At 41.8% G+C, this 24,015-nt stretch overlaps 1 protein-coding gene across 2 annotated transcripts in view; it reads right to left on the bottom strand.

Moving 5' to 3' along the window:
* Positions 1 to 23,179, bottom strand: part of DYM (dymeclin) — a 230,402-nt gene extending 207,223 nt beyond the window's left edge. For both annotated transcript variants that reach the window (XM_075726068.1, XM_075726069.1), the window contains exons 1-2: positions 23,124 to 23,179; positions 10,234 to 10,411 (exon numbers count right to left, since the gene is read on the bottom strand). In XM_075726068.1, coding sequence (XP_075582183.1) covers positions 10,234 to 10,373 — 140 coding nt within the window. In that variant the 5' untranslated portion in view covers positions 10,374 to 10,411; positions 23,124 to 23,179. The remainder of the gene's footprint in view (positions 1 to 10,233; positions 10,412 to 23,123) is intronic.
* Positions 23,180 to 24,015: the final 836 nt, after the last annotated feature.

Here is a 24,015-nt window from a genome sequence, read left to right as displayed (position 1 = left end):
GTCAAACACATAAAAAGACATTTATACATTCCTATCACTACACAGAGCAACTGATCCTCGAAAATAAAACAGAAGAATACATGGGAAATATATTTTTCCTTAACAGATGGGGAAAAAAAAACCCAAATAATAATCAGATATTGTGTCCAACGCCACATTAAGCAACATGAAGGTGTCCCAGTATTAACACCTAAAGGGCAACCTGTTCCAGTGTTTCACCACCCTAATCATAAAAAATTTCTTCCTTCTATCTAGTCTCAATCCACCCTCTTTTAGTTTTAAACCATTACCTCTCGTCCTATCGCTACAGGCCCTACTGCTCAGGATACTGGAGAAGATTGTACAGCCCCTGCACAGACTCAATTAACGTACAGTCTGACCTACAGGAACAGCAGTTCTTCTGAAGTTTCCCAAATTAAAAGTCAATCAAAAAAACCCAGTTCAATGCTTGCAGACATATCATAGTATGTAATACAGGCTGAACAATTTCAGAGCTCATGCAGCTACATCCTTTAAGTACAAGGTATGAAAACCACCATCCTCAGAATAAATAGGAAAGTAGCAATGTAATGAAACCTGAATAGTCATTAAGCTTATAAAAGTCAGCGGTATGGCCTCCGTTCAAGCGCTCTTCTCATATAAAAATATTGCAAAACTTAATATTGCCATAATTAGATTGCTAAAGTCGCTGTTGCTTCCGAAGTATTAAGTTTTGTGATGAGTAATGTGATTTATATAAAAACATCAGAAACTGAAAAGAAAAAGGGCACAGTACCACAGGCACTCTCTCTGTCCCACCCCTTGGCAACTACCTGCAGCTCCGCCAGTGAACTTCTAAATGCAGTGGTGGGGGAAACAGTCCCCTTTCTTTCTGTTTTTAAATGTAGATCGTAATCCAGTTTACAGCACAGTCCTAAGAACTGTCGCATCAACCTGAGATTAACTGTGGTGCTGAGTGGGAAGCCCCTAAACCAGATCCACTGCTGAAAACCCACGTGGAGCCGAGCTCTTGGAAGCTGTTGAGTTTGTCTGAGCTGCGCCCAAACTCCTGAGGACTAGGAGAGGAGGTAAGGATATTGGTAGAAACAGCAGCCAAAAGAATTATTTCAAAACTTTTCAATAGGAAATGCTTCAACATAGAGACATCAAACAAATTAAGTTTTAAGATGCTTGCAAATTTTCCTGTATATCAGACTAATTTACTGCGTAGTGAGCTGACAGCAGAGACAGCTCTTTACCTACAGCTGAATATCCCAAGACAAGTTTAGATTCTGCAGATTGGCTTTTTTGATATCAAATATCAGGATTCTTTTCTCCCTTGTAAATTGCTTTGCAACGTAAGTTTCAGAAAGAACAAACTTACTCTTTCATATACACTATAAAAACATTAGACTTAGTCTCAAAGGTGATCTCTCATTTCAGTGCTAAAAACATGCAGAATAATTAAAAACAAATGGTATAAAACTAGAACATCCCGCCAGCAACTACAGACAACATAGTTTTCTAGGTTTATGTGAAACAAGGACTTTTTTTTTTTTAAAAAAAAAAACCTGCTAAATTTGTCCAGCTGGCTGCTTGTCATCAGGATATATTCCTTCCTAAGAGCTGACAAGCAGGGTGAATATTATGTCGGACACCAACTCAGTAGAGAGTTCTTTGGTACTGAAAAATCATAATCCAACACAACGTGACCCACCTCCCACTATCCAAAGATGCTGAGGACTTCCGTAATACAGATACAGTGATTACTGCAATTGCTCCAGGATTTAAACTGTAAATGTAGACATTCAGCTTTTAATTATGGTTCATTTTCCCCGTAATTTCTAAGCAGTTAGGTTTTAAAGTATAGCATTTTTACAGGTTTTTGCTTCCTCCCTTTGAGTTATTAAAAACCACACAAAGTCCTCAAACAAATTCCACAGAGTTGCCTAATTTCTCCAAGTTGCCAGGATCAAAACCAGTGGCAAACCAAGCAAGATCTTCAGATCTTCAAGCAAAGCTTTTAACACTCGAGTCATTCTTTCTCCTACCAAAATGAAGTTTAATGCTTAAAAATTAACTACAATTTAACCACTCCCCCTTATTCACACAACAAGAACGCAGAACTGAATTTTGCCATCCTCAAAAGTAGACAACAACATCTGCAAAATTTCAGTTCACACAACAGAAACACCTAAGTCAGGAGGAACTACAGCGGAACACGGTCCCAACACACACCCCCGGTGAGATGGTGTTCCTGCACTCAAGACAAGTAATACTGCTGCTGCATCCCCAAGGATGGGGTCACGGAGAGACTATAGTGGAGGAGTACAAAAAATAGCAGCCCATTTCCAGGTACCTGGGGCGAAGTTTAGCAATGGCTTGCTTTCCTTAACCTGGGCAGGAAAGAAAAGTGAGAGTCATGGAAAAAGTTGTCTGCGTATTTTTTTTGTGCTGTGAAGACAGGAGATACATTAACACTTAGGCAGAAAATGCCAGAGCCAGGATTCTTAAGGTGGCACAAAAGAAATGTTACAACGAGCTACGGTATTGACTTTGCTCTACAATCCCTGCGGAGATGACATTTGGTTAATGACTGAATATAAGAATGGAAACCTAACACTAAAACCTTCGTCCTTTCATTAATCCACAGAGCAGCACTGGGAGTAGTCAAACTATTTTTCAGCACTAAAAACAAGAACAAGTGCTGATAGAGTGAAGCTCCTTCACTGCACTGATGACAAAAGTTCCAATTCTCTCTGAAAACCCTCACCCGAGGAATACGGACTGCCTTGTTGCCAAATATACGAGTACACACATGCACATACATAGATATCTATTTTAGGAGCTTGCTATTGGGGCAAAAAAAAAGTCTAAAATGCATTTAAATTGATCCTCCTGAACATATTACATTTAATTGTAACGAAGTACCTATAGGAGGATCCAGGAGAAAACAACCTTTCAGAAAAGAAAAGGAAAAAATCCCACACATTCTCCACCCTGCAATTTTATCTACCAAGAACTGGGAAAATAAAAATTACGCTTTTTCAGAACTGAAAAGAAGCTTCTGAAAGACAGTGTTTTCTAGAACACATGAAAATAAGAGAGAGATTCATTAGGGATGGAGGAGTAAACTATCCCCTGGTCTAGGAGCATCATTAGTATGTTCTCAACAAGAAAAAGATTATCAATTTCTAGCAGAAAACAAGCAGCAAGGTAAGGAAACCCTTCCTGCTGCTTGGTGGCACTGCCGAGCATCACTAGGAGAAACCCAGGCACCCCAGTAACACCCAGTAAGCCCTGCCACGGAGGAGACACCGCTGTGGAAGATGTTCACGTGCACGTGGCAACAAACACCAGCTTCAGGCCATGGATCTTTATATATAAGGATCTTTATATCACGATCACGGTGACCTGGGTGAGTGTGTACACGTAATCATGTATTTCAACTGGCACCACCTGAAATAAACCATTTGGTTTGGGGTAAGTAGTACATATCCCAATCATATTTACCAATCCGACAATTTTCCGAGGCATGAGTAAAGGGTATCGCCTGCTGTGGGGATTCAAACAGGTTGTGAACCCTGGGGGAAACACGACGGACTCGAAGAAAAGTACACATAACCACACAGGCTTCACTGGCTCGTTCAGATCCAAGTAAACGAGCGAGCTGCAGGATCGCTTCCCACACACTTTAGGAAAAAATTCCAGGCTTCACAGGAATTCCTGGCTCATCCTGTGATCTGGTGGCCAGCATTTTCAAAGACCTTTATAAAAGCAAGAAATTGTTTTGTTTGCTTTTTTATGTAGGGAGTAGGCCCACAGACTTCAGCAAAGCTGTAATTAGTAATAATAGCGAAATTTGCTTCCTGACAGCACAGACTTCTTGAAAGAAAATGGTTTCATCTTGTTTTATTTTAAAGGCGTAAAAACATGAGAGGTTATACAGTGGCAGTGGTTCTTGTCTTGTAACATGTCAACACGGCAAGCAGTAAGAATATTTTGCATACAAATTGTCACTACAAACCCATCTACACACAGGAAGCATCTGTGTGACACCAGGTATCACACCTCAGCGACAGAAGTCAGAAGTAATCAAGGGTAATCCCCTTCTGCGGGAAAAAGGACAGCACAACCACTACACCTACGTCACATAACAAGGACCCTGTACTAGGAAAGAGAGAGAAGAAATCAAAACTAAGTTCAGACTCACAAGCTCAAATACTGCTCCTCTGATGCTAGAGGTCACCTCTTTTTCCTGATACAAAAGTTCAATCCCTCAACCCCGTGCTATCATAAAAATGCCATTTGGGAATTCAATGCACACGCACTCATTCAAACGTACGGGAATACAAACTCAAGCCAAAACTGCCTCTTTATATTTCACAAGGAAGAGTGAAAATTCCAAGTCCTCCTATGTATAGGCAATGATTGCTGACCAAGTAAAACATAACATTGAAACAGTATTTAGACAACACAAATTCTGTTCTGTCTTGCTGAAATTGCTCTTCCATCATTTCATAATTGATCTCATGTCAAGTTTTCTTATTTTGTTGGGATTTGATCACTTTGTGTTTGCAGTTACAGATCACAGTACAAGGAGTTTCTTCATCAGCAAGTTAGTTTTCTGTAAGAAAGCATCTTTTCAGTAGAGGTGGGGAAGATGGTAAATTAAGCAGTCTATTGCTCAGAAAAATTTCATAGTTTTCATTGACTGCAGATTTTTATTTCTGGCTTCATACCACCAGAAAGCTGGATTCTGTGGTCACCTATTCTGGCATATATTGTAAAAAAATATTACTTCCAAAAAGAAGGGGCAGGGGGGAGGGGGAATTCAGTGGAGTTATTTTAGAGTGATTGAATTCAGTTGCCTTACTTTAAATTTACTAACAGTCAGTCCCATACACTTCAGCAAAACCATAATTAATAAAGGACAGTGAAAGTTGCTACCTGACAGCAGTCATCTTCGAAGAACATGGGTTTATCTGCTTTTATTTTAAAGGCGCTGCAATATAAGAGTTTTCACAGTGGCAGCGACTACTGTTAAAATATCTCAACATGCAAGAGAAAGTATTCTGCGTACAAACTGTAGCTATAAACATACCCACACCATGACACCTACCCTTAGCATAATAAGACTCAAACCATAGCAGACAACTACCCGCTCTAAAAGAGGAAGGAAAAAAAAAAAAGAAAAGCAGCAGCTTTCCTGACAGTTTTTCCTCTAAGTTAAGCTTTTTTCTTTGCCATTGAATACAAAACAGAAGAATCAGCCCATTCAGTAAATTCATACTGTAGGAATGCCGACTTCAATGCACTCGTTGGAGGAAAGACGTCAAAGAATAAAAAGCTGCATATAATTTATTGTACCAATTTAAAAACGTACCATATTAAGGCAACACAAAAGTAGCCCATTTTTATGTCTTTCCATTAAAGGCTCACGCACACTATTCTTGAACCAGCGACTCGTTAAAAACTCCGGGGAAGGAACAAAGCAGAACAGTAAATATTAAGCACATGATTTTCAGCAAGTTCCGTGTTAGTTAACTCTGGTTTAAGTTTTCCATCAGGAAATAATTGTAACTAATACCACCGCTAAGGAGGAGGTTGCATTCTTGGTAGCAACTCGCAGGAGAGCCAGACAAGCACAAAGGTCTGCCTAAACCGAGCGCTAAGACTCCAAAGTAAACCTCACAGCTCTTGCTCATAACAATAACTGAAAAAAGTCATCCAGAAAAGCTGTATTTTATTTTTCCAATACCCAAACATTATTTAGATTGATAAGTCAGCCACTTGAAATGCAGGGAGCAGCAGATTTAAGAGGTTTTATACGATTTTAATTCAGGTCCCATGAGTCCATTCTGTGCAACAAATAAGGATCTGCGAAATTAAAAAAGTGAACGTGCAGGAGTGTGAGTTTAGACCACCAAGTACTTCCTAATGGCTGAAACCAGCAATTTCTCAGCAGACACTTCTGTAGCCCGAGGGGATTTCACCTGCTTCGCATCCATGGCCTGGCTTTATGGAAGAGGAGATCACACTACACCTCTTCCAGTGAAAAGCATGAGGCAAACTAAAAACTAAATTGCTGGTAGCTCTTCCTTTTACTATCACTTATGCATATATCACTTATCTCCTACCACTCCTAAATTGTGTAAGGCCCCAGTGGCTTCACCTGCCAAATACCCGAGACTGGCTCTGGCTGTTACTATCACTCATGCTGGGGAGTCACAGGCAGCGAGCAGGGATTCACCGTCAGCTCAGTTCTGATTACTGACGGCCGATTCGTAATCAGCCTTTATGAATGCACAGACCACAATTATTCCCACTTAATCTTTGCTTAACTATTAAGAAAACCAACATTATGAGGGGAAGGACAAACAGCCCAGAAAAGCAGCATATTACACCCCCAGCAGCCAGCTCTGCTTTGACCATGATGCGCCTTCACGCGCGTTTTTGGATGGCACAGCAGATTTAAGCAATCCCATCTTTTCGCCCAACAGCCTACCGTGCCCCCAAAATCAATCCTTCATTGTGCCAGAACTGTTTTGTGGTGCTGTGCTATGACTCACTCTAGGGAATTAACTTGGCTGAAAAAATAAACACTTACTTTTGCTGTGTTGTTTTTCAGACACATTAGTTCCTGATTAAACCCACAGCAGACCTGAATAAACACTGGAAGGCATAGTGAAAGGGCAAGAGTATCTTGCATCAGTAATTGCTGACAGAGACACAGCAGCTTCGGAGTCAGTAGCATTGGTATTTGGCAAACTTTATTCCTCCCCTGCAAACTGCCTTGTGTTCTTCACAGAAACAGATGAAAAAGTTAACTGACTTGAAAAAATAAACCCAGTAAGGAAGACATGGCTGAGTAAGTGAGCAATGCTGAAGAACCGTGCACAGAACCACAGAAAGAGAGATTAACATATACAGTCAGGTAGGGGTGGGGAGAGAAAGCAAAAGAGAGAGAACCAGGAAGATGAGAGACAGATGAATGGAGGAAGAGATCAACCAAACTGAAAGGGGAATGGGAGAAAAGCAAAACAATGACAAAGAAAGAGAAGAGTACAAAGTGCCGAGAACAGCAAAGCATAAGAAAATGAAGACAGACGGTACCATTAAAAGATCAGATAGGGTATCACACCTTCGTCTTTCTCAGAGTAGAAAGCCAGTAATTCACCAACTCTCAAGCCAAGGCCCTGGGCTTCTGATTTTGGGGATTAAAAGACTATTGTTCCTCAGAAGATCCAACTCGGTTTGACAGCCCAAAAGATCTTCCTTTGGCACCTGTGGTCGGCAGTACCCGGACTAATTCGGAACGGCTTCTGTGAGGCACAGCACTATTCACATAATCCTCACTAGACAGAAAGCGTGCACAGAAAAGTATTAAAAACCCCACAAACTTTACTTACACACACAGATTCAAGTTTCCCTTAAAAGTATCGCAAGTACCCTTTGCCCTCCTTGCAGATACTGCTTCCTTCCTACGGGTAAGGTCTCGCGACAAGGTGAATCTGCCAGGCATCTGTCGCTGAAAGGAGGCAAGCTACCCCAGCCCCACCGCCTCCCACATGTTGCTGGTTTTTCCTTGGGTTTTTTGCTGCTGTTTGTTTGCTTTTCCTACTACTTTCTCTCTTCATGTTTTTCTCCTCTTCTCTCCCTGCAGTACTGCCATATATAGAACAGAAGTATGTCCAAAGCAGCATCCAGAGAATACAACCCTCTTCTCCCTGGGGATCATATCAGTCCCATCTTTGCAAAAATTTGAGGAAGTAGGATAGATCTTTTACTCTAGAGTTATCACCAATTACCTCCACAAAAACACCACACAGCATTTATACAGCTCCCAGTAACACCTGCAATCACCTACTATAAACACACCGATTTTGCAACCTACAATTGGAAAAAGTATAATTTGAGAAGAGAACTTTAAATTCTGTCCTGTTTGACAGGTGAAAACCGGCTCCTTTCCATAACACTCAAAAACTAGCGTCTTGCTCCTGTCAGAAGTATGACCTACGCTCAAGCCCCATTAAAACAAAACAGAGTTAACTTGATATTTCACAAGCTTTCAATCTCAGAAATGAACATTGACCTCTATTGTTCTGTTCCTGCAGGCAAGGTTATCTGATTTAGACAATGGCTGGGGGTGCTGTGCAGCCAACATCGTCTGACATCATTTGTCAAATGGTTCTCTCAGGTAGATGCAACTTAATGGGAAATTTCTGTTTCCTTCCAATTATTAAGCTGCACAAAAGATGCCTCTAAAAATATTTCTCTTCTAGCTGCCAGGCAAGAGCACCATCTGGTGTTCAGCTAATTAAACTTTCAACCTGCTTTTGGATCAGGTTTTTTGTTTGCTTGGTTTCTTAATTATTTGCTTGTTTGGGGTTTTTTTGGGTCAGTTGGGTTTTTGTTTAGGGTTTGGGGTTTTTTTGAAGCAAACTTACTCTGCACTGGATCTGACTCCACGAAATAGGCACGAAAAAGCTGCAAAGCAAGCTATGAAAAACTCCTTTACTTTGGTGGGGGAAGGAGGAGCAGTGGAACAACTGTAAGAAATTGTTGGGGGTTTATATATAACTATTTCCCCCTAAAAAAAACCCAATGCCGTATTATATGACTTTTAGAATGTTGTCCATCTTGTTAGTCAGGGGTAGGCTGTAAACAATTCTTGCATCTTCAGGAATCTTAGAAAAAACAACTGCTCCCTCACCCACTGCAATTATGTACCACCCTTTAGGAGCTTTACAACTCTTCACACTATCTTCTTGCTGCCCTCTGTCTATTCTCTCCAGGCAGAAGAAAAAAAATCCTTCCTCCTCCTCACTCTTTACAAAAATAACACCTAGTAAATGCCTCCTGGTTGTTTACCTTAACCATTCTCCCTCCCAGTTGTCTGAACTTTCACTGACTCACAGGCACTCCAGTAGGAGACACAGATTATCTACCAGATCTGCTCCTACTTGTTACGAAAATAAACGTGTCTGCCTTTCAGAAGCTACCATGCACAAGACAGCACAGAGGTAAGTCATGCAACATGGAAACTGTATCTCACTAGAAATCGTATTCCATTCGTCATTCAATCACTAATTTATAGTCAAGGATCGGGAGCTCAGGGTGGTCATAAATCTGCACTAGTTTTTCAGCTTCTAAAAAAACAGAAATACCTTTTACTACCATTCATTTTGACAGGAGCTCTACTTAAAAAAAAGAAAGATGTCAATAAAATTGGCCATAACAGCCCTCAACCACATTTCCAATTTATTAAAGATTAAAAGTGTTCCTAGTTTTAGCAGTAACACATTGTGGACTATTTAAACCTGTTACACAAGTGTTTAGATGTAGTCTGTTATGATCCTTTATGAAAAAGCTAGGTCTTTTGCAAGGAAATACTGCTGCTAATAATAAAGGGGGTAAACAAGGCATTCACCTGACAGAAAAGTATCAGGTCACATTGTAAACTGTAAAAACAGTTTAAGTAATACTTAAAGGTATTAAGGAATATCAGATTGTTCTTCTAAGGCTGATAATCAATACGCAGATCAATGAACTTAGCGATGGACTTGGGTTAACAGAAGTCACAAGGACTTAATGTTCTGTATTTCTGGAGACGTGCGATGGATCCTCTCACAAATATTAATTCTCTTTATACCTACACCACTTGCTAGAGCGAAAAGAGTAGCAAAACTTGAATTTTAGATATTTGGAAAATATTTTTACGGACACAACATGCCAAGCTTCTTTTTAAAATGTAAAAGGGGGGGGGAAGCCATACAGACCAAGAAACTCAACAGCTAACCTACAATTAACTTATGGAAGATGTACAATTCACTGTAAGCTGAGAAGAAACATGCACTGGAGTCTTCAGCAACTCCAGAAACACCAGAGGCTTTCTCAAAGGAAAAGAAAAAAGCACACCATAAGACAACCACCAAAAAAACCAACCAAAAGAAAAAAAGAAAAGCTCCCCAAACCCCCACAACACTACAGACCCTACTTCCGATCTTTCCCAGCTACCAGGAGAATGAATGGCAATTACAGCTATTAAGAAGAAGAAAGGAACCCACAGGAATGGAAGAGGTGGTGGAAAGAACTTCCAAATTAGAAACAACAGAATCCATTTTAAGTAGGCATTTATTCCTCTGTTACCTAGAACAGGAATCATTAACAAAATCACTCATTTGCTTTCAGACTTGCCACTTCTATAAAATATATCGTCAAGGTTTAGTTCTTCAACAAGCACCATCTTACCTGTTTGTTGGAGTGGTAAAGCTAAAAGACAGAAGCTGATTCCAGAACGGGTCATTCTCGGAGATGGGCTCTGCTCCTGATAATTTTTTTAAGTACTCATTTTCTGGAAGCTCGCTGATGCTGCTGCTATTTGCTCCCATCTTCTTTATTTGGCAAATCCCTTTCTAAATTTTCATTTCTTCAAGTGGAAGAAAAAAAAAAAAGAGAAGAGAAAAACATTTAAAGTCTTTTGTACAAATAAGGAGTATACAGATCCTAAATTAGCTATCAGTAATGCTTTAGTTCACTACCTTGAACAATGACTGAAATGTAGAAAACAGGCAGTACAGGAAGGCAGTAAAAAGATTCTCTTTCAACAAACTTAGGACAATAACGTCTTCATCTAAGGAAGTTAAAAGTTACTGTGCTACACACTGCAGTCATCATCTCACTTGGATTTTTATAAATTTCACTCAGCAAGAAGACAGTGTCACAGGTGTATCAATAGCAAGGCTGCTACCAGTGGGGAAAACTACAGGGAATTGACCATTTAAACAGGGGGGTTAAGTTGACAAGCTGTTCCAAAATAGGTTTTCCAATTTAATATGCACAGATAGCTCGGCAAATGACTCCTATTGTCAAGAAAGGGAGTCCAGCATGCAGCTAACTCCTGCATGCCATCAATGACCCCCACCCTGAAAGCCCCCGCCTTGCCAGCGTACGCAGAGCTGTTAGCGCTGCTGCACAGGTAACCCGCAGCAAGCGAGGAAAGGCACTACTGACCACAGGAACCTCCTGATCTTTGTAAAATGATGTGGTTGCTTCCAGTCAACTACTTCCGGGGGGGGGGGGGGGGGGAAGCTAAAAAAAAAAAAAAAATTGAATGCATCAAAAACACAACTGCTTTTTGAAGCGACACCGCAGAAGTTGGTAGAGATGCACTCCAAAACCTCTTTTCGTTACTAGCTGTGTTGTACTTGATCTGTGTGAAGAATGAGAAGATTTCAATTCTCCATGCTGCTTATCAGCGCTTCTCACCTTTGTGAACAATTTAATTAAAGAAAAAAAACACCACAATGCTATTAACTATGTGCCACGGATTCTCCTAAGCATCTTACATCTTTCCAGGACATCAGCTTCAATAATCTTCCATCTTTTGAGAAGAAATGGCTGTGACTAATAGCTTTAGAAGTTTTTCAATGATCTTCCATCTTTTGAGAAGAAATAGCCGTGACTAATAGCTTTAGAAGTTTATATATATAAAAAAAGCACCCCCATCAAGATAAAAGCGCTGCGCAATGTATTACCGCGTAACCTAAATACTCACTCCTGAGCTGGCGTAAGACATAAGTACACGGACAACTATATTAGAAGATGCAAGCTACTACTCAGCAGCAGCTCTTCCCTTGGTCTCGACAAAGATACAGGATCTCTTTCAAGAATCACTCCAGTACTGATTCTTATAGACTCATCATCTTTGCAGAAGGAGTTACTTCTAGAACAGACCATTCTAGTAGCAGTTAGTGTCAATAAAGAACAGTATAAAAATGAGGAAAACTTACTAAGAAGAAATGAAGAGATGCAACGAAAAGCTGCAACATTTGCAGCCATCGTGGAAGCTATCTGAAGAACTTATATTTGAGATGTAGAGCGAACGCACAGTACCCAAATATTTCAGAAACAACAAAATGCCAGCACAGAGTAGAGTATAAGATACTATTAAGTAATAATGAAGTCTTTCAAGGGTGAGACCCTACAAAAATGAGGAAAATGTTTATTATTTTCTAAATTTTGTTTGTAGGGGACACTACAGGCTGCGAAAATACCACTCAACACTCCTTCCCTCCATTCTGGTACTCCATCCTCCACCATCACTATTAGCTGCTCTAGAAGACAGAACACAGCGAGACGAAACTTTACACCGACTCAGCGTATCTTCTAACAACTCCATGGCTGTAACTCTGCCATCATGCACCCAGGGAGCTCTATCTTTAAGAGGCAGTTCTGTTTCTACCACCTCCCTTTATACCTGACCAAAGGGGAGAGACATACAATAACCTTACAACCTCATATACATCTTATTTATCAAAAAGCTCTGAAGACACTATCTATAGCGTCTGCAGAAGCCATTTCTGTCATGGGGACTACCTGTAGGAAGAGAAATTTAAAAGTGGCCTAGGAGTAAAAAAATGGGAGTTTGCGCTAGGGAATTCTGTGGAGAAGCATTACAGGAGTATAAAATGTAATTAGTTTAAGAGGATTTCCAGAACTTTGGATGAATGTTTACTCACAGAATGAAGGCATCTTACTTGAATACAAATTTTGCCGCTTCAAAGAAAAAAGCCCAAGACTCGGTGTACGCTACCTTCAAAATAAAGCCAATGAATACTAAAGCTAGAGAATAAAGCAGAAGAGAAGCCAGTCTGCATAATATACGAGAATACCGGATCATCACTTTGAAGTAGAAGAATCAAGGTTCAGCTCGTACATGGACATCTCAGCTCTGCAGCTGGTTTGCACACGCCCAACTGCTGCAGAAGCCAAGAACAACGCTCTTGGCCCTGCACCCATATTTTGGCTCAAGTCCCTTCCCTTTAAATGACTTAAAGGTCATACACTCAAACCTTTATTTCTTGGAGTACAGACAGTTCAAGTCCATGTCTGCCTGAAGTTCCCATACTCTGCTCGTGCTTTCCAGCTCACATAAGGAGCAGCTCGCTTGCTCCAAGATGAACACCCAACAGAGAAGATAAACAAGAGGCAGCTGGAGCTCTGCCTTCAAATTCCTCCACCTTAACCTAGAACTCTTGAGTTCCCCGTGCCAGCGCTCTGACCGTGCCTTAAATCCTTAGCGCATCCTCTAAAGGCGAGTAACTCCACTTTATTCTTTATTTCACAAGCTACCCTCACAGCTTGCTGCAGCTCCCAAAGCCCCCCACTTAACCCATTTCCCCAGCAAGATGAGAGCAATGGGACCAGGTTGCAAGCTAGTTCTTGAGAAGAGTCTGCATGCTTTCCAGATTTCCTGCAGTATCCCAGTAGATTAAATTCCATTAAAACAAATCCTCCAAAATAAACAGTGCTTTAAAAGCAAGTTTTAGCAAAGTCTTTATTTTCTGTTCACACTGCCCAAGAAAATGCCCACTTCCGTGGCCAAAGACGTATCTGGAGCAACAGGGCGAGCTGCTGGCTAGAATCCCTTGTGAGCTCCCCCTGCGCCCTAGCACCCAGCTGGCACCTTCCAAACTGCAGAGAACATTTTTTTATCCCACAAGCACTTCCTCAAAGTGACAGAAAAATAAGGTACTAACTTATTTTTCTTCCCCTCTAAATGAAATAAACATTGAGCCAAGGATCCAGTTGCTAGCCTGAGCTCTAAATACTTGTAGAGCTAGTTAGTAGGTATGTGGACTTTGCAAGCTTTGCCTTCTACTCATTTGTGAACCAACAAATCCTAGAGCAATCAAATAAACATGCAGATTTTTCTCTCTCTGTTATATCCCAGGAAGTGTTTTTCCCCCTCTCCTCAGAACATCATATTCACTGTACTCCTCTAAATTAAAAATCTCAGCAAGTGCTACTGACACTTATCGTAGATGACCATACAACAAGTGTAACAAAGCCAATTCCTTCCATCAGGAATTTATGTTACCTCAAAACTTGCTGAAGTGCTCTGCAATGACTTTATGATGCAGCCTGAGCACCTTCAGCTCCTACAACTTCAACCACCATAGGCCCAGCTTTACATAAGTAAGACATTTCTGAGGATCTCCAGCCAGCAGGTGACAGAAGAGACAAGTCTTTTCTTTGGAGTTCATGAATATCCTACAGGACAAGTGTCTAAAAATAATTTTAAAAAATCAACATTTGATTTCCTGGCATTTTAACAACAGTAACAGATCAACCACAATGTGTTAACTTAGATGGTTACATGCTATCCATGGTCTCCAACACATTTCCAAGACAGATGTTAAATTAAATAAAATTAAATTCCAGTCACCACCTTAAATCACTTTCAAACATGCTATTACATAGCAGACATGTTTCTTTTAGAAACAGCTGCCTTTAGCTGAAAAGATCACTCAAATAAAACATGTAACTGCTTAAATTTGCAAATTGCTTTTGATTAAGAGGCACTACTGCTGTGCTTCTAACACTGCATGCTGCTTAAGGCAGTAGAGTCTGCTCTGGTTCAAGTCTTCAGATGACATAAAGGTTGGTCAGTATTTGGAACACAATTACCACAGTGTTTTTTTAAATAGTATCTAATCCTCACTTACCCATGATTTTCCCTAAACTTGACTTTCATAACAGCCCCCGCTGCCCAGAAAGGCTGCTCCAGGGGATCCCAAAGTCACTTCTGAACACGAGGTTAATCAGGTTCTGCTTCCTCACATGCTGAAGTGGGACAGCCACAAGAAACACTAAATAATAGGAAATCCCCTTTCACTCCAGAAAATTCAGTCCTAACCCCAGCAGTAAGTTACCAATGAAATCTAAACATTTTTTTTCTTGAAATACACTAAATAACTGCATGGTCCATTAAAAAAAAAAAGTTAAGGCTTCTCTTGAAAAGCAATTAATCTATTTGCTAAAAAAAAACCAGACATAATTTATTAGCAAGTCATTTAGTTTAACGCGGTAGTACTACCTCTACCAACAACTCTTTCTTTCTAAATAAGCTGGGAACACCCCCAAAGAATCATAGCCTGGTCTACAATTGTCATGCTCTATTAAACCCAACATCTGTTTAGTCCCAGAACTTGGCTCCACGATGCAGAAGCAGACGCTTCAGAGCAAACGCAAGGGAATTTGTTTTGCACATCAGGACTCATTCCAATCTCAAATAGCTGGGGGTAGATATAAATCCCGTGTTTACTGTCCCTGCTAAAAGATTTTAATATTAATTATTAACAATGTTTACAAGAATATCATTTCTCCTCTTCAAGTTAAAAGCAATCCAGCAATGCATACATGCTGTGGCTGAGCTCACAAGTACAACTCAAGGTACAGTATGTGTACTGCTGAACTTGGAAAAAAAAAAAAAAACTTGTCACGCTCTCTAAGCCTTCTATTTAAATAATTTTAGACATGTAATTACAGTTCCATTAAGTATTAAATCTCCTACTGGTCTCACAACTTACGTGCCAATGCTGACATTTTGCTAATCCGTCCAGTATAGCCAGCTCCTTCCAAAACTATCCTTGCCATGATTGTCTGGCTGAGTCTGCAGACAACCCGAATCATGCAGATTATATATACGTTTTCTTCTTTCTAAATGAGTACTTTAAAGTGTAAGAATCTGAGACGGTCACGCAGACGATTTTACCGTGCCATCTGAGATCTGGTCTCTAGGTTGGGTCTTTAACACCATCATATGGAAATAAATTGAGAAGTGATGCCATTACACATTTGAAAATCTAACAAAATTTAATTTCCATATATAACAGCACTTTGGTTACCTTTATAGTTTGCTGCTTTATGAACTAAAACAAATGGACATTGTTTTCCTTTCAAGCAAAGCAGCCAATATCACTGTGAAGATGAGAATGTATGAGATGTAATGCTGCTTATTCAAGTATTAGCAAAGCTGCTGCACTGAGGTTTTTTTGCCTAATCCCTATTTGCATCCAAGAACCATAGGTTTCACACCATCTTTCACCTGTGAGACATTAAAATGTCCCACAAAATCCTAACATAAAACTTCCTACACAGTTATGAGACATATGCAATACATATGCAATTCTCCATGCAACAGAAGACACAGAAGTATATTAACTGTAGGTATTGTTCACCTCCGATAGTTGAATTTTACTGTCCACAGAATATATTTGAATTCTGTCTACTCATTCATATAACAATAATATTTATACCTAAAGATCAAATGCTTTGTGGACTAAGCATCATATACAACACTTAGCAACACAACTTACGAACAGATATTGCATCCACAGATAAAGAACAGTCTGAAAAAAGCCTAAGTTACCCCTTGCAGATATTCATGTGCAGGATCAGAGTTAGTAGGCTAAAGCATGCCAGAGTTAGTGGTCTTAAAGCAGCTGCACAGCCCTGAAGTCTGTTCATGGGAAATATTTCATGTGTTTCACCCTGCTTTCTAGAGCAGGGAAAGCTGCAGTAAACCAGAAGCCCTCTTCCTTTTGCCATCTTTATTAAGATCCTCAACCTTCTGCTCCCAGCAAATCAGCTTTTGCAACTCACTACCCTCTTTCTTGTCCCTGTCTCAAAGCTCTGTCCTAGCTTATTCCCAAATACGAGACGTTCCTATTTTCCGTGCAACACACAAAAGATCTCAAAACATCTCCAGGCCCGCTGAAATGGAGGTAGTCAAACCAAAGACAGGAGATCGAATAGGTCCCAGCTGATCTGGGCAAGCGCTTGCATGCGCTGCTTTAATCCTCAGCCCTCTGCACCTCGGCTTCGCTAAGCCTGCGCCATGTTTCATCACATCCCAAAGACTGCAAAATCTTCATTACTTAAGAGATGTTATTTCTGTCCATCAGTAAACAACCACGCAGCACTTCAGGACACGAAAGAAACGTTCCAAATAAAAACATATGCCTAAAGAAACAATGTCACCTGGTTCCCCAGTGTAGATAAAAATCAGAACCTTTTTTTCAGGGGAGAAAAAAAAAAAGATTTTGATACTTTCAGAATCAGAAACTTTTAATCGCTGCTAGAAATACCTATGGTGTCTATAAGGAACAATTTTGCAAAAGGAAAGTGAATTGGGTACGACACATACCCAAAAGTACCAGAAAAGGAGTACCAGATCTTAACCGTAGAAACAAACACTGATGCTGTAAAAACCAAAAAGCTTTTGATTTCAGCAGCTAAACTAGTCTCTTATCTCCATACCCTCTAGTTGCTTTCTGCCCACTTCCAGAAAAGAAGCCAACAAACAGCAAGCTGACCGTGTAATTCAAATCACAGTGAAGTTCGTTCTCCAAAGCATGCACTTACATATTTGAAAAGCAAAGTGGCAAAGCTCCCTTAATAAGGATGGCTTTGCAGCTTTCCTGGCATATAAAGTGTTTATTCAACTGCGCTGCCTGGGGAATTGTTTTGGGGAAGTTTTGGTGCTGTTAGTGAGGCTGAAAAAGAAACAAATGTGACTTGATCTTTCTTCAAAGACAAAAAACCAATTATACATATATTTCACCAATACCAACAGATCATTCATTAGACTTCACGCATACTCCAAAGTGAGGTACAAAAGCATAAGAACTGTGTTTTTACCAATTAAATCGGTAAAATTTTGCTAAACAAAACACACAATGCAGAAATATACAGCAATGACAATTCATGACATAAAAGGGATTGTTGGGGGGGGGAATCTTTACAATTCTCAGAATTCTGGAATTTTTGCCATTTTTAATCAGATGAAAGCACTGAAATAATCTTTGTTTTTAAAGCATGTTAACAAGTCAAAATACTTCAGCTATAATTTAATGTCTGGCAATCATCAGATGCAATCAAATCACTACTAAGAATTCACCTTCGCTTATGCACCAGTCACTTACAACCAAGCAGCAGGGGAGATTTCAGAATGGAATAAATGCATCCTTCATGACTACAAATTAAAAACGGTTCCTACTGTTTTTAAGTTAATGAGTTACGCAGGAAAGACCGTTTCTGCTAATCTCACTTTTCACTGTACTGCTTTGTAATTTTCCTCCCCTTTTCTACTCCATACTTTGCAACCCCTCTTTTCTCCCATTCCCTTGACCCACACCTCTTAACTTTTCCACGCTGCAAGCGTTCAGACACATACAAGCACCAAAAAAAACCCCACCAAAACAAAAAAAAAAGTTTTGTGCAAAGCAGGGGGAGAGAGGCAAGCTGGTTTTGCAACAGATACAACATAGGAGCTCTTAGAGAGCCTGGCTGACCATAAAGAGATTTAGCTTTGCACCCTAGGGGCAAATACCATCTTTCCTAGCTGCCTAGATATTGGCCAAATTCTCCATTTCTCCTCTAGCCACTATTTTTCAGACTCTACCAAGTTTGATGGCTACTGTCTGGGGTCATGAAAGTCTCCGCTATAGATTATCTACAGTCCTTAAATATATTTTTGCAGCAGCACAGCACACTGACCATTCCCCAGGTACCAAAGTATGGAATCATAGAATGTTTCCTTAAAGTTCAACACCTTAGGACAGATGTACTTCCGGACAGCAGTAAGAAATGCAACACAATTATGAAGTGGTCCACGCAATGTTTAGGTACAAGAAAAATAAAGAAAACCATATGTTATAGTCTTTAGCTAGCTCTCGAGATAATTTAATCTGACTACTCTGCTGGATGAACAAACACAGCGTCTGTTTTGGTCCTCCTGGCCAGTAACTTGTCCTAGCGCCTTCCTCTTCCGTAGCAAGAGCCTGAACAAAGCAGCACTGCAGTGACATTAGTATGGTCCTTACAGGTTCCAATGAAGCCAAAAGAGTCTTGCACGTAGCAGAAGTGATTAATCCTGACGGCTTTACTGCAGGCAAAGGCAGCCCCTCATAGGGAAGCCAAACAGCAGCTGTAAAAAGCAGTGACGATACCGTGTTTTCTGCTCCAGTTCCTTTTCCACACGCATTTTACGTGGGAGTCAGTCATCAATAAAAGCCTAATTCTGAAGAGCACAATCTGCTTACTTCGCATCCCACCTACAGGACAGTTGTGCTGCTCACAACTGAAGAAGGGATTTTTCAAGACCTTCTTGGTTAGGGAGCATAATTCAAGCAGAAGAAATCGTATGTGAGCGAGCCCAGACATTGCGGTCGTTGACCAAACTGCTCAACAAGAGATGCTATAAATCACCTTTGCCGGTTCATCCTATGGTAATCCCACAGTTTGCCGATTTTTAATGAAGTGTTCTGAAAAGGAGATGACAGAAAAATGAAAACCTAAATTCTATGAAGGAGACCTAGATGTACGGCTTATGTATGTTCTCAGTGCCATCTCAGGAACCTAACGCACATTTTCTTTCATTATTTCTAATAACATATAATCACTAACCAACAGGTTACTGTTGTGGTGATCAAATCTACTAATTTAGATCACTAAGGAGATGCCTGTTTTAGTAATCTCAAAACAGCTTATTTCAGATGAACTACTCATCACCTTCAGTAGTTCACCTTCACAGCCTTGTCCTGAACTGGAACTACTGACTCATGGAGGGGGGGAACCTTGCTCAAACTGCCTTTCTCTAGAGAGTTATACAAGATCCAAAAAAGCTTGACATAAAAATGCCATTCCTTTTTACTGTTCCAACCTTTTGCCTCAGAACAAAAACATCTGATACACAGTGTTCTAAAAAATATGAAAATGTTACATTATGGCACTGGACGCCAATAAGCAAACATATGCTTGTGAGAAATGATGATCTTGTTTTCAAGACCTAAAACCCAAAACTATCATATTTCCATCCATCACGTATCGGCCCTTACATTAGCACAAACCCATTAAGTGACACAACTAATTTATATTAAGCTTATTTGTCCTCTCTCCCCAGTCACAATATTTTGTCAGAGGCAAGACAGCAGGTAGGTATTAACCCTGCTGAAGGAGCTGTTGCTGATGGGATGCGAATCCCACAAACACCTTTCCGATAAGAAGTTGTGTCACTTCAGAGAGTTTCCATTTAACTTTTACAGATAAATAAGCACTTATAGCATTTAAGTACTACTTTGTCCGATTTACACACATGCAACAAACCATGTCTCTAGTTCATTAATATAAAATCCCACAGGATCTGTTTGGGACTCCTTAATTTTGTCCATTTTTAATGCTGCTAGTTACACTCCCACACTAAAACATGATACTTGTGGCAAAATCTCCCTGAAGGTTCAAAAGCCTCTAAAATTTGTCATGAATTAACAAAATTTAAAGCCACAAAAACTATAAAGATCATTTTTCTGACCTCCTTTGTAATTCCAGTCATAACATTTTATTAAATAATTTCTGCACCAAGTCTACCAATTTGAGGGTAGAATGACAGCATCAGTTTTAGAAATACATCCTATCACAGAGGGAAGGAGAAGTGGTGTGGGGGCAATTAAAAAAAAAAAAAATAATAATTACCTCTATCCTTACTCTTACCTTCCTACGTCCCAACTAAAAGTCAGAACTCAAACACAGCGGGTGTTTTCTGGAATACATGCAGAAATAATTTCTTTAATCTGATTAGCAAAACACCATTAGAAAATGGAGGGAGGCTGGGTCAAGCACACCTTATATTTCTGTGTAAAAGGCTCAACTTTTCTCCACCTGTTCAAAAACTACTACAAGTATAGAACATATTTTTCAAAAGTTTCAAGAAGTGAAAATTCAAATACTAACTCTGCTCTTCACAGTGGGCAGCTGTTTCTTTAAAGGTTTTGTTTGCCCTCACCAGTGAGATTCCTGCTGCTCACAGGACAGCTGTACTGGAACTATAAAATGAGAAGAACAAATTGAACTTTAAACGAGAATATCAATGGAATACAGAGCTTAAAAAAAAGACTAACCAAGAATATGCAGAACCCACAGAGACCTGACTTTACAGCTTAAGAATGTACTGCATCTCAGTACCAATATTACTGGTTTGACCATACCTTCTTCCAGTGGCCAAAAAGAGACTTTTATTACCACAAATACAGCACTGGTTTTCAAAAGCACAATTTTGCACAAACTACCTGATAATCTAGGATGGATTAGTGTTGGAAATGTTGTTTGATATGAAAATGTTTTATGACTATTGATGAATTTGTCCCTTTTTTTTTTTTTAATACTCGGTACCTACCTAAAAAGCATTTATAGTAATTTGTTCAGTTACTGCCATGATTAAAATGGGCAGCTGGGTTGGGTACGACACAAGTCGTGCCAAACCTACCACAACTTCATAGTCTAAGTAGCTACTAGCTTGGTATAGTTCTCTCTTTACGGAAGGGATGTTAAGATTACTGTTACACGTAGTTAAGATTTTCTCCCTATTTCACTCTCGGACATAAATAGAACTTGTCTGATGGCCAAAGTGAAGTTTCAAAAAGAAAAATTCAACTACCTTCTAAGTTTCAGGAAGATGCTTAGATGTTCATTAAAAGGTCTGCATTTTTTTATAATATTGGTATATTTTGCTATATTTGAAAGCTTATACAATTATTTTGGCATCTGTATTCTTCCCACAATTGGGCATTACGCATATTTTCACAACAGAGCTATTTGTCTCTGCTTTAAATGTTTCCCACAGCTAGAAATCTATCTGCAGCATAAAAACCCTGCCTATTGTACAGAAGGCCAAATGTGTTTTGTATGTACACCTAATTTTATATTACTCTACACAGCATGATTTATACCGCCTGTCTCCAGGGTCTACGGCAAATGAAATTATACTTGCCAAAGCACGCAATTACTAGAAGGTGCAATAGGCTTTCCACTCTAGAGAATACACTTTGAAGAAATACCATTATCATCTTTACCGTCCACTTTGACAACAGTTCATCGGCCACCAAACAGGATTTCGCACTTTTAATATCTTCTGTCAGTCACCAGCATGTTAAAAACACCGTGGAATCTTCCTATTCATCTGACAAAATCACTGGAAGCACCAGAGCCATCAAAGTTTGGTATTAATTCCCGACAAAATACCTTTCTACTGAATTTATCACAAAATACTAAGCCGTAGGTGCTGTGCTGGTAAAATATCAGCACCGGACTGGAAGAGGAGGAGCTGATGGTTGCTTCAGCCAGGTGCGAGTGCTGAGCAGGGTCCAACATCCCCAGGGCCATCCACAGGCTTCCCTTGATGCAGCAGCAATGCGAAAAGAGAAAACAGCCCGGGAGGAGAGCAGGAGGAGGCCTTCCTGAGCTCCTGGCAATCTAAGGAGCAATGACGATTCTTAAGATGCCCCCACTAGAGCAACTTCAACGGTTTTTCCTTGGGAATTGACAAAATGGGGGATTACACAACCCAGCAGCTTGCATGAGGAAACCGGACCTAAGCACCCGTGAGTTTCTTTCCTCTCCCCTGCACTGAAAAAGTGCTCAATGCGGTAAACATTAAGAATCTACTTACTTCTACAAACGCCTCAAATGATTGTAACTGCAGCCCAACACATTATCCCTCAGTACATGCAGCAAAAGAAATCAGATTACGGCCTCACGAGCGCGCTACACTCAGCACAAAAAGATAGAAGCAAAAAAAAAAGATAAACAGTGCTTGGCATGAAAGCATACAAGACAAAACTTGATGTCAGTTAAGGTAAGACACAAATTCTCCTTAAAACTAAAATATTTCCCACTCTTGATTAATATTATCCTTCAGAAGTATGAAAACAAACTGGCAAGAGACCCAGCAGACCCGTTATATTGCCAAAGCAATCACCGAGCACTAGAAAAAGCAGCTGGCTCACAAAAGCAGCACGGAAAATAGGCAATTTTATAGACTTTTCACGAGTAAGAGATGTCATTAAGAGTAGGAAACGAGAAATACAGGTATGAACCTCCCTCACTGCCGTTTGGGCCGCCTCTGAAGGGACGGCGGGCACCGCTCCGTGCCCCGGGCAGCCCCGGAGACCCTGGCAGGGAGGACCTGGAGGGAGCCCGGGCGGGGACACCGCGGGTGCCGGTGCCCCGGGAGCGGACCCCTGGGAGCGGACCCTCAGGAACTCTCCGCAGCCACAGTGCTGAGAGTTACAGCCCTCTATCGCGATATGGAGCCGAGCAGCGTCGGGACAAGGGGATAACCAAGCGGGACGCGCAGCGCCGTGGGGCAGCTCCCCGCGCTCCCGCCCGGAGCCAGCACTGAAGGCGGACGGGGCAGAGCCGCTGGGGTCCCGCCACCGGCCGCCGCCCGCGCCCCTGGGCCGCCCCGCCAGCCCCCTGCGACGGGGCGGGCCCGGAGGCACCGCCGAGGCCCCGCTTACCCCGTCAGCGCCGCCCGTCTGCTCGCACCGTAACGCTGTACGGCAGTGAGGCGGGCGGCCGGTACCGGCACCCGGGCGGAGCCCGGCCCGCTGCCGAGACGGCTCCCGCGGAGCCCGGCAGCCGCGGGGCCACCCGGCCCGGCCCGCTCCGCTCCCGCTCCCCTCAGCCGCCGCCGCGGGGGCGCTGCCCAACGGCCCCGCCCGGCGCATGCGCGCAGCCGCCGCTGCCGCCCGCCGTCCACGTCGCCCGAGGCGGCCCCGCCGCGCATGCGCACAGGCGCCGCGGGGCACGCCGGGAAGTGTAGTCCGGGGCGGGGAGCCCCGGCCGCCATGGCCGCCATCGCCGCTACGGCCGCCACCGCTGCTCCGCGCCTCGGCCTGCCCTGGGCTGGCCGTCACCCTCCGGCTGAGCCCGACCCGAGGCAAGGGGCTTCCCGCCGTAAGCCGCGAGGTGGTGGGGGGCGCGGGCTGGCTGCCTCGGCCTCCTCTCCTCTGCGGCCCGTGTCGTCGGTCAGGGCGGCGTGAGGTACCTGGAGCCAGTGCATCGAAAGCGCGCTCAGGTGGGCTGCAGCAAAGCAACGGGGGCCAGCAGGTCACGGCTGTTGTCTGTCTGGACTTCTGTAAAGCCTTTGACACGGTCCCCCGCAACAGCCTTCTGTCTAAATCGGGGATTTGAGGGCTGGGCTGTTCAGCGGATGAGGTATTGATTGGATGGTCGCATCCAGAGGGTCGTGGTCAATGGCTCGATGTCCACATGGAGACCGGTGACAAGTGGTGTCCCTCAGGGGTCCGTACTGGGACCGGTGCTGTTTAACGTCTTCATCAATGACATAGACAGTGGGATCGAGAGCACCCTCGGCAAGTTTGCAGACGACACCAAGCTGAGTGGTGC

The sequence above is a fragment of the Pelecanus crispus genome, chromosome Z, assembly GCF_030463565.1.
Source record: "Pelecanus crispus isolate bPelCri1 chromosome Z, bPelCri1.pri, whole genome shotgun sequence".
NCBI lineage: Eukaryota > Metazoa > Chordata > Aves > Pelecaniformes > Pelecanidae > Pelecanus > Pelecanus crispus.
Note: the sequence above shows the minus strand (reverse complement) of the source record. Positions and strands in the feature narration are given on the sequence as shown.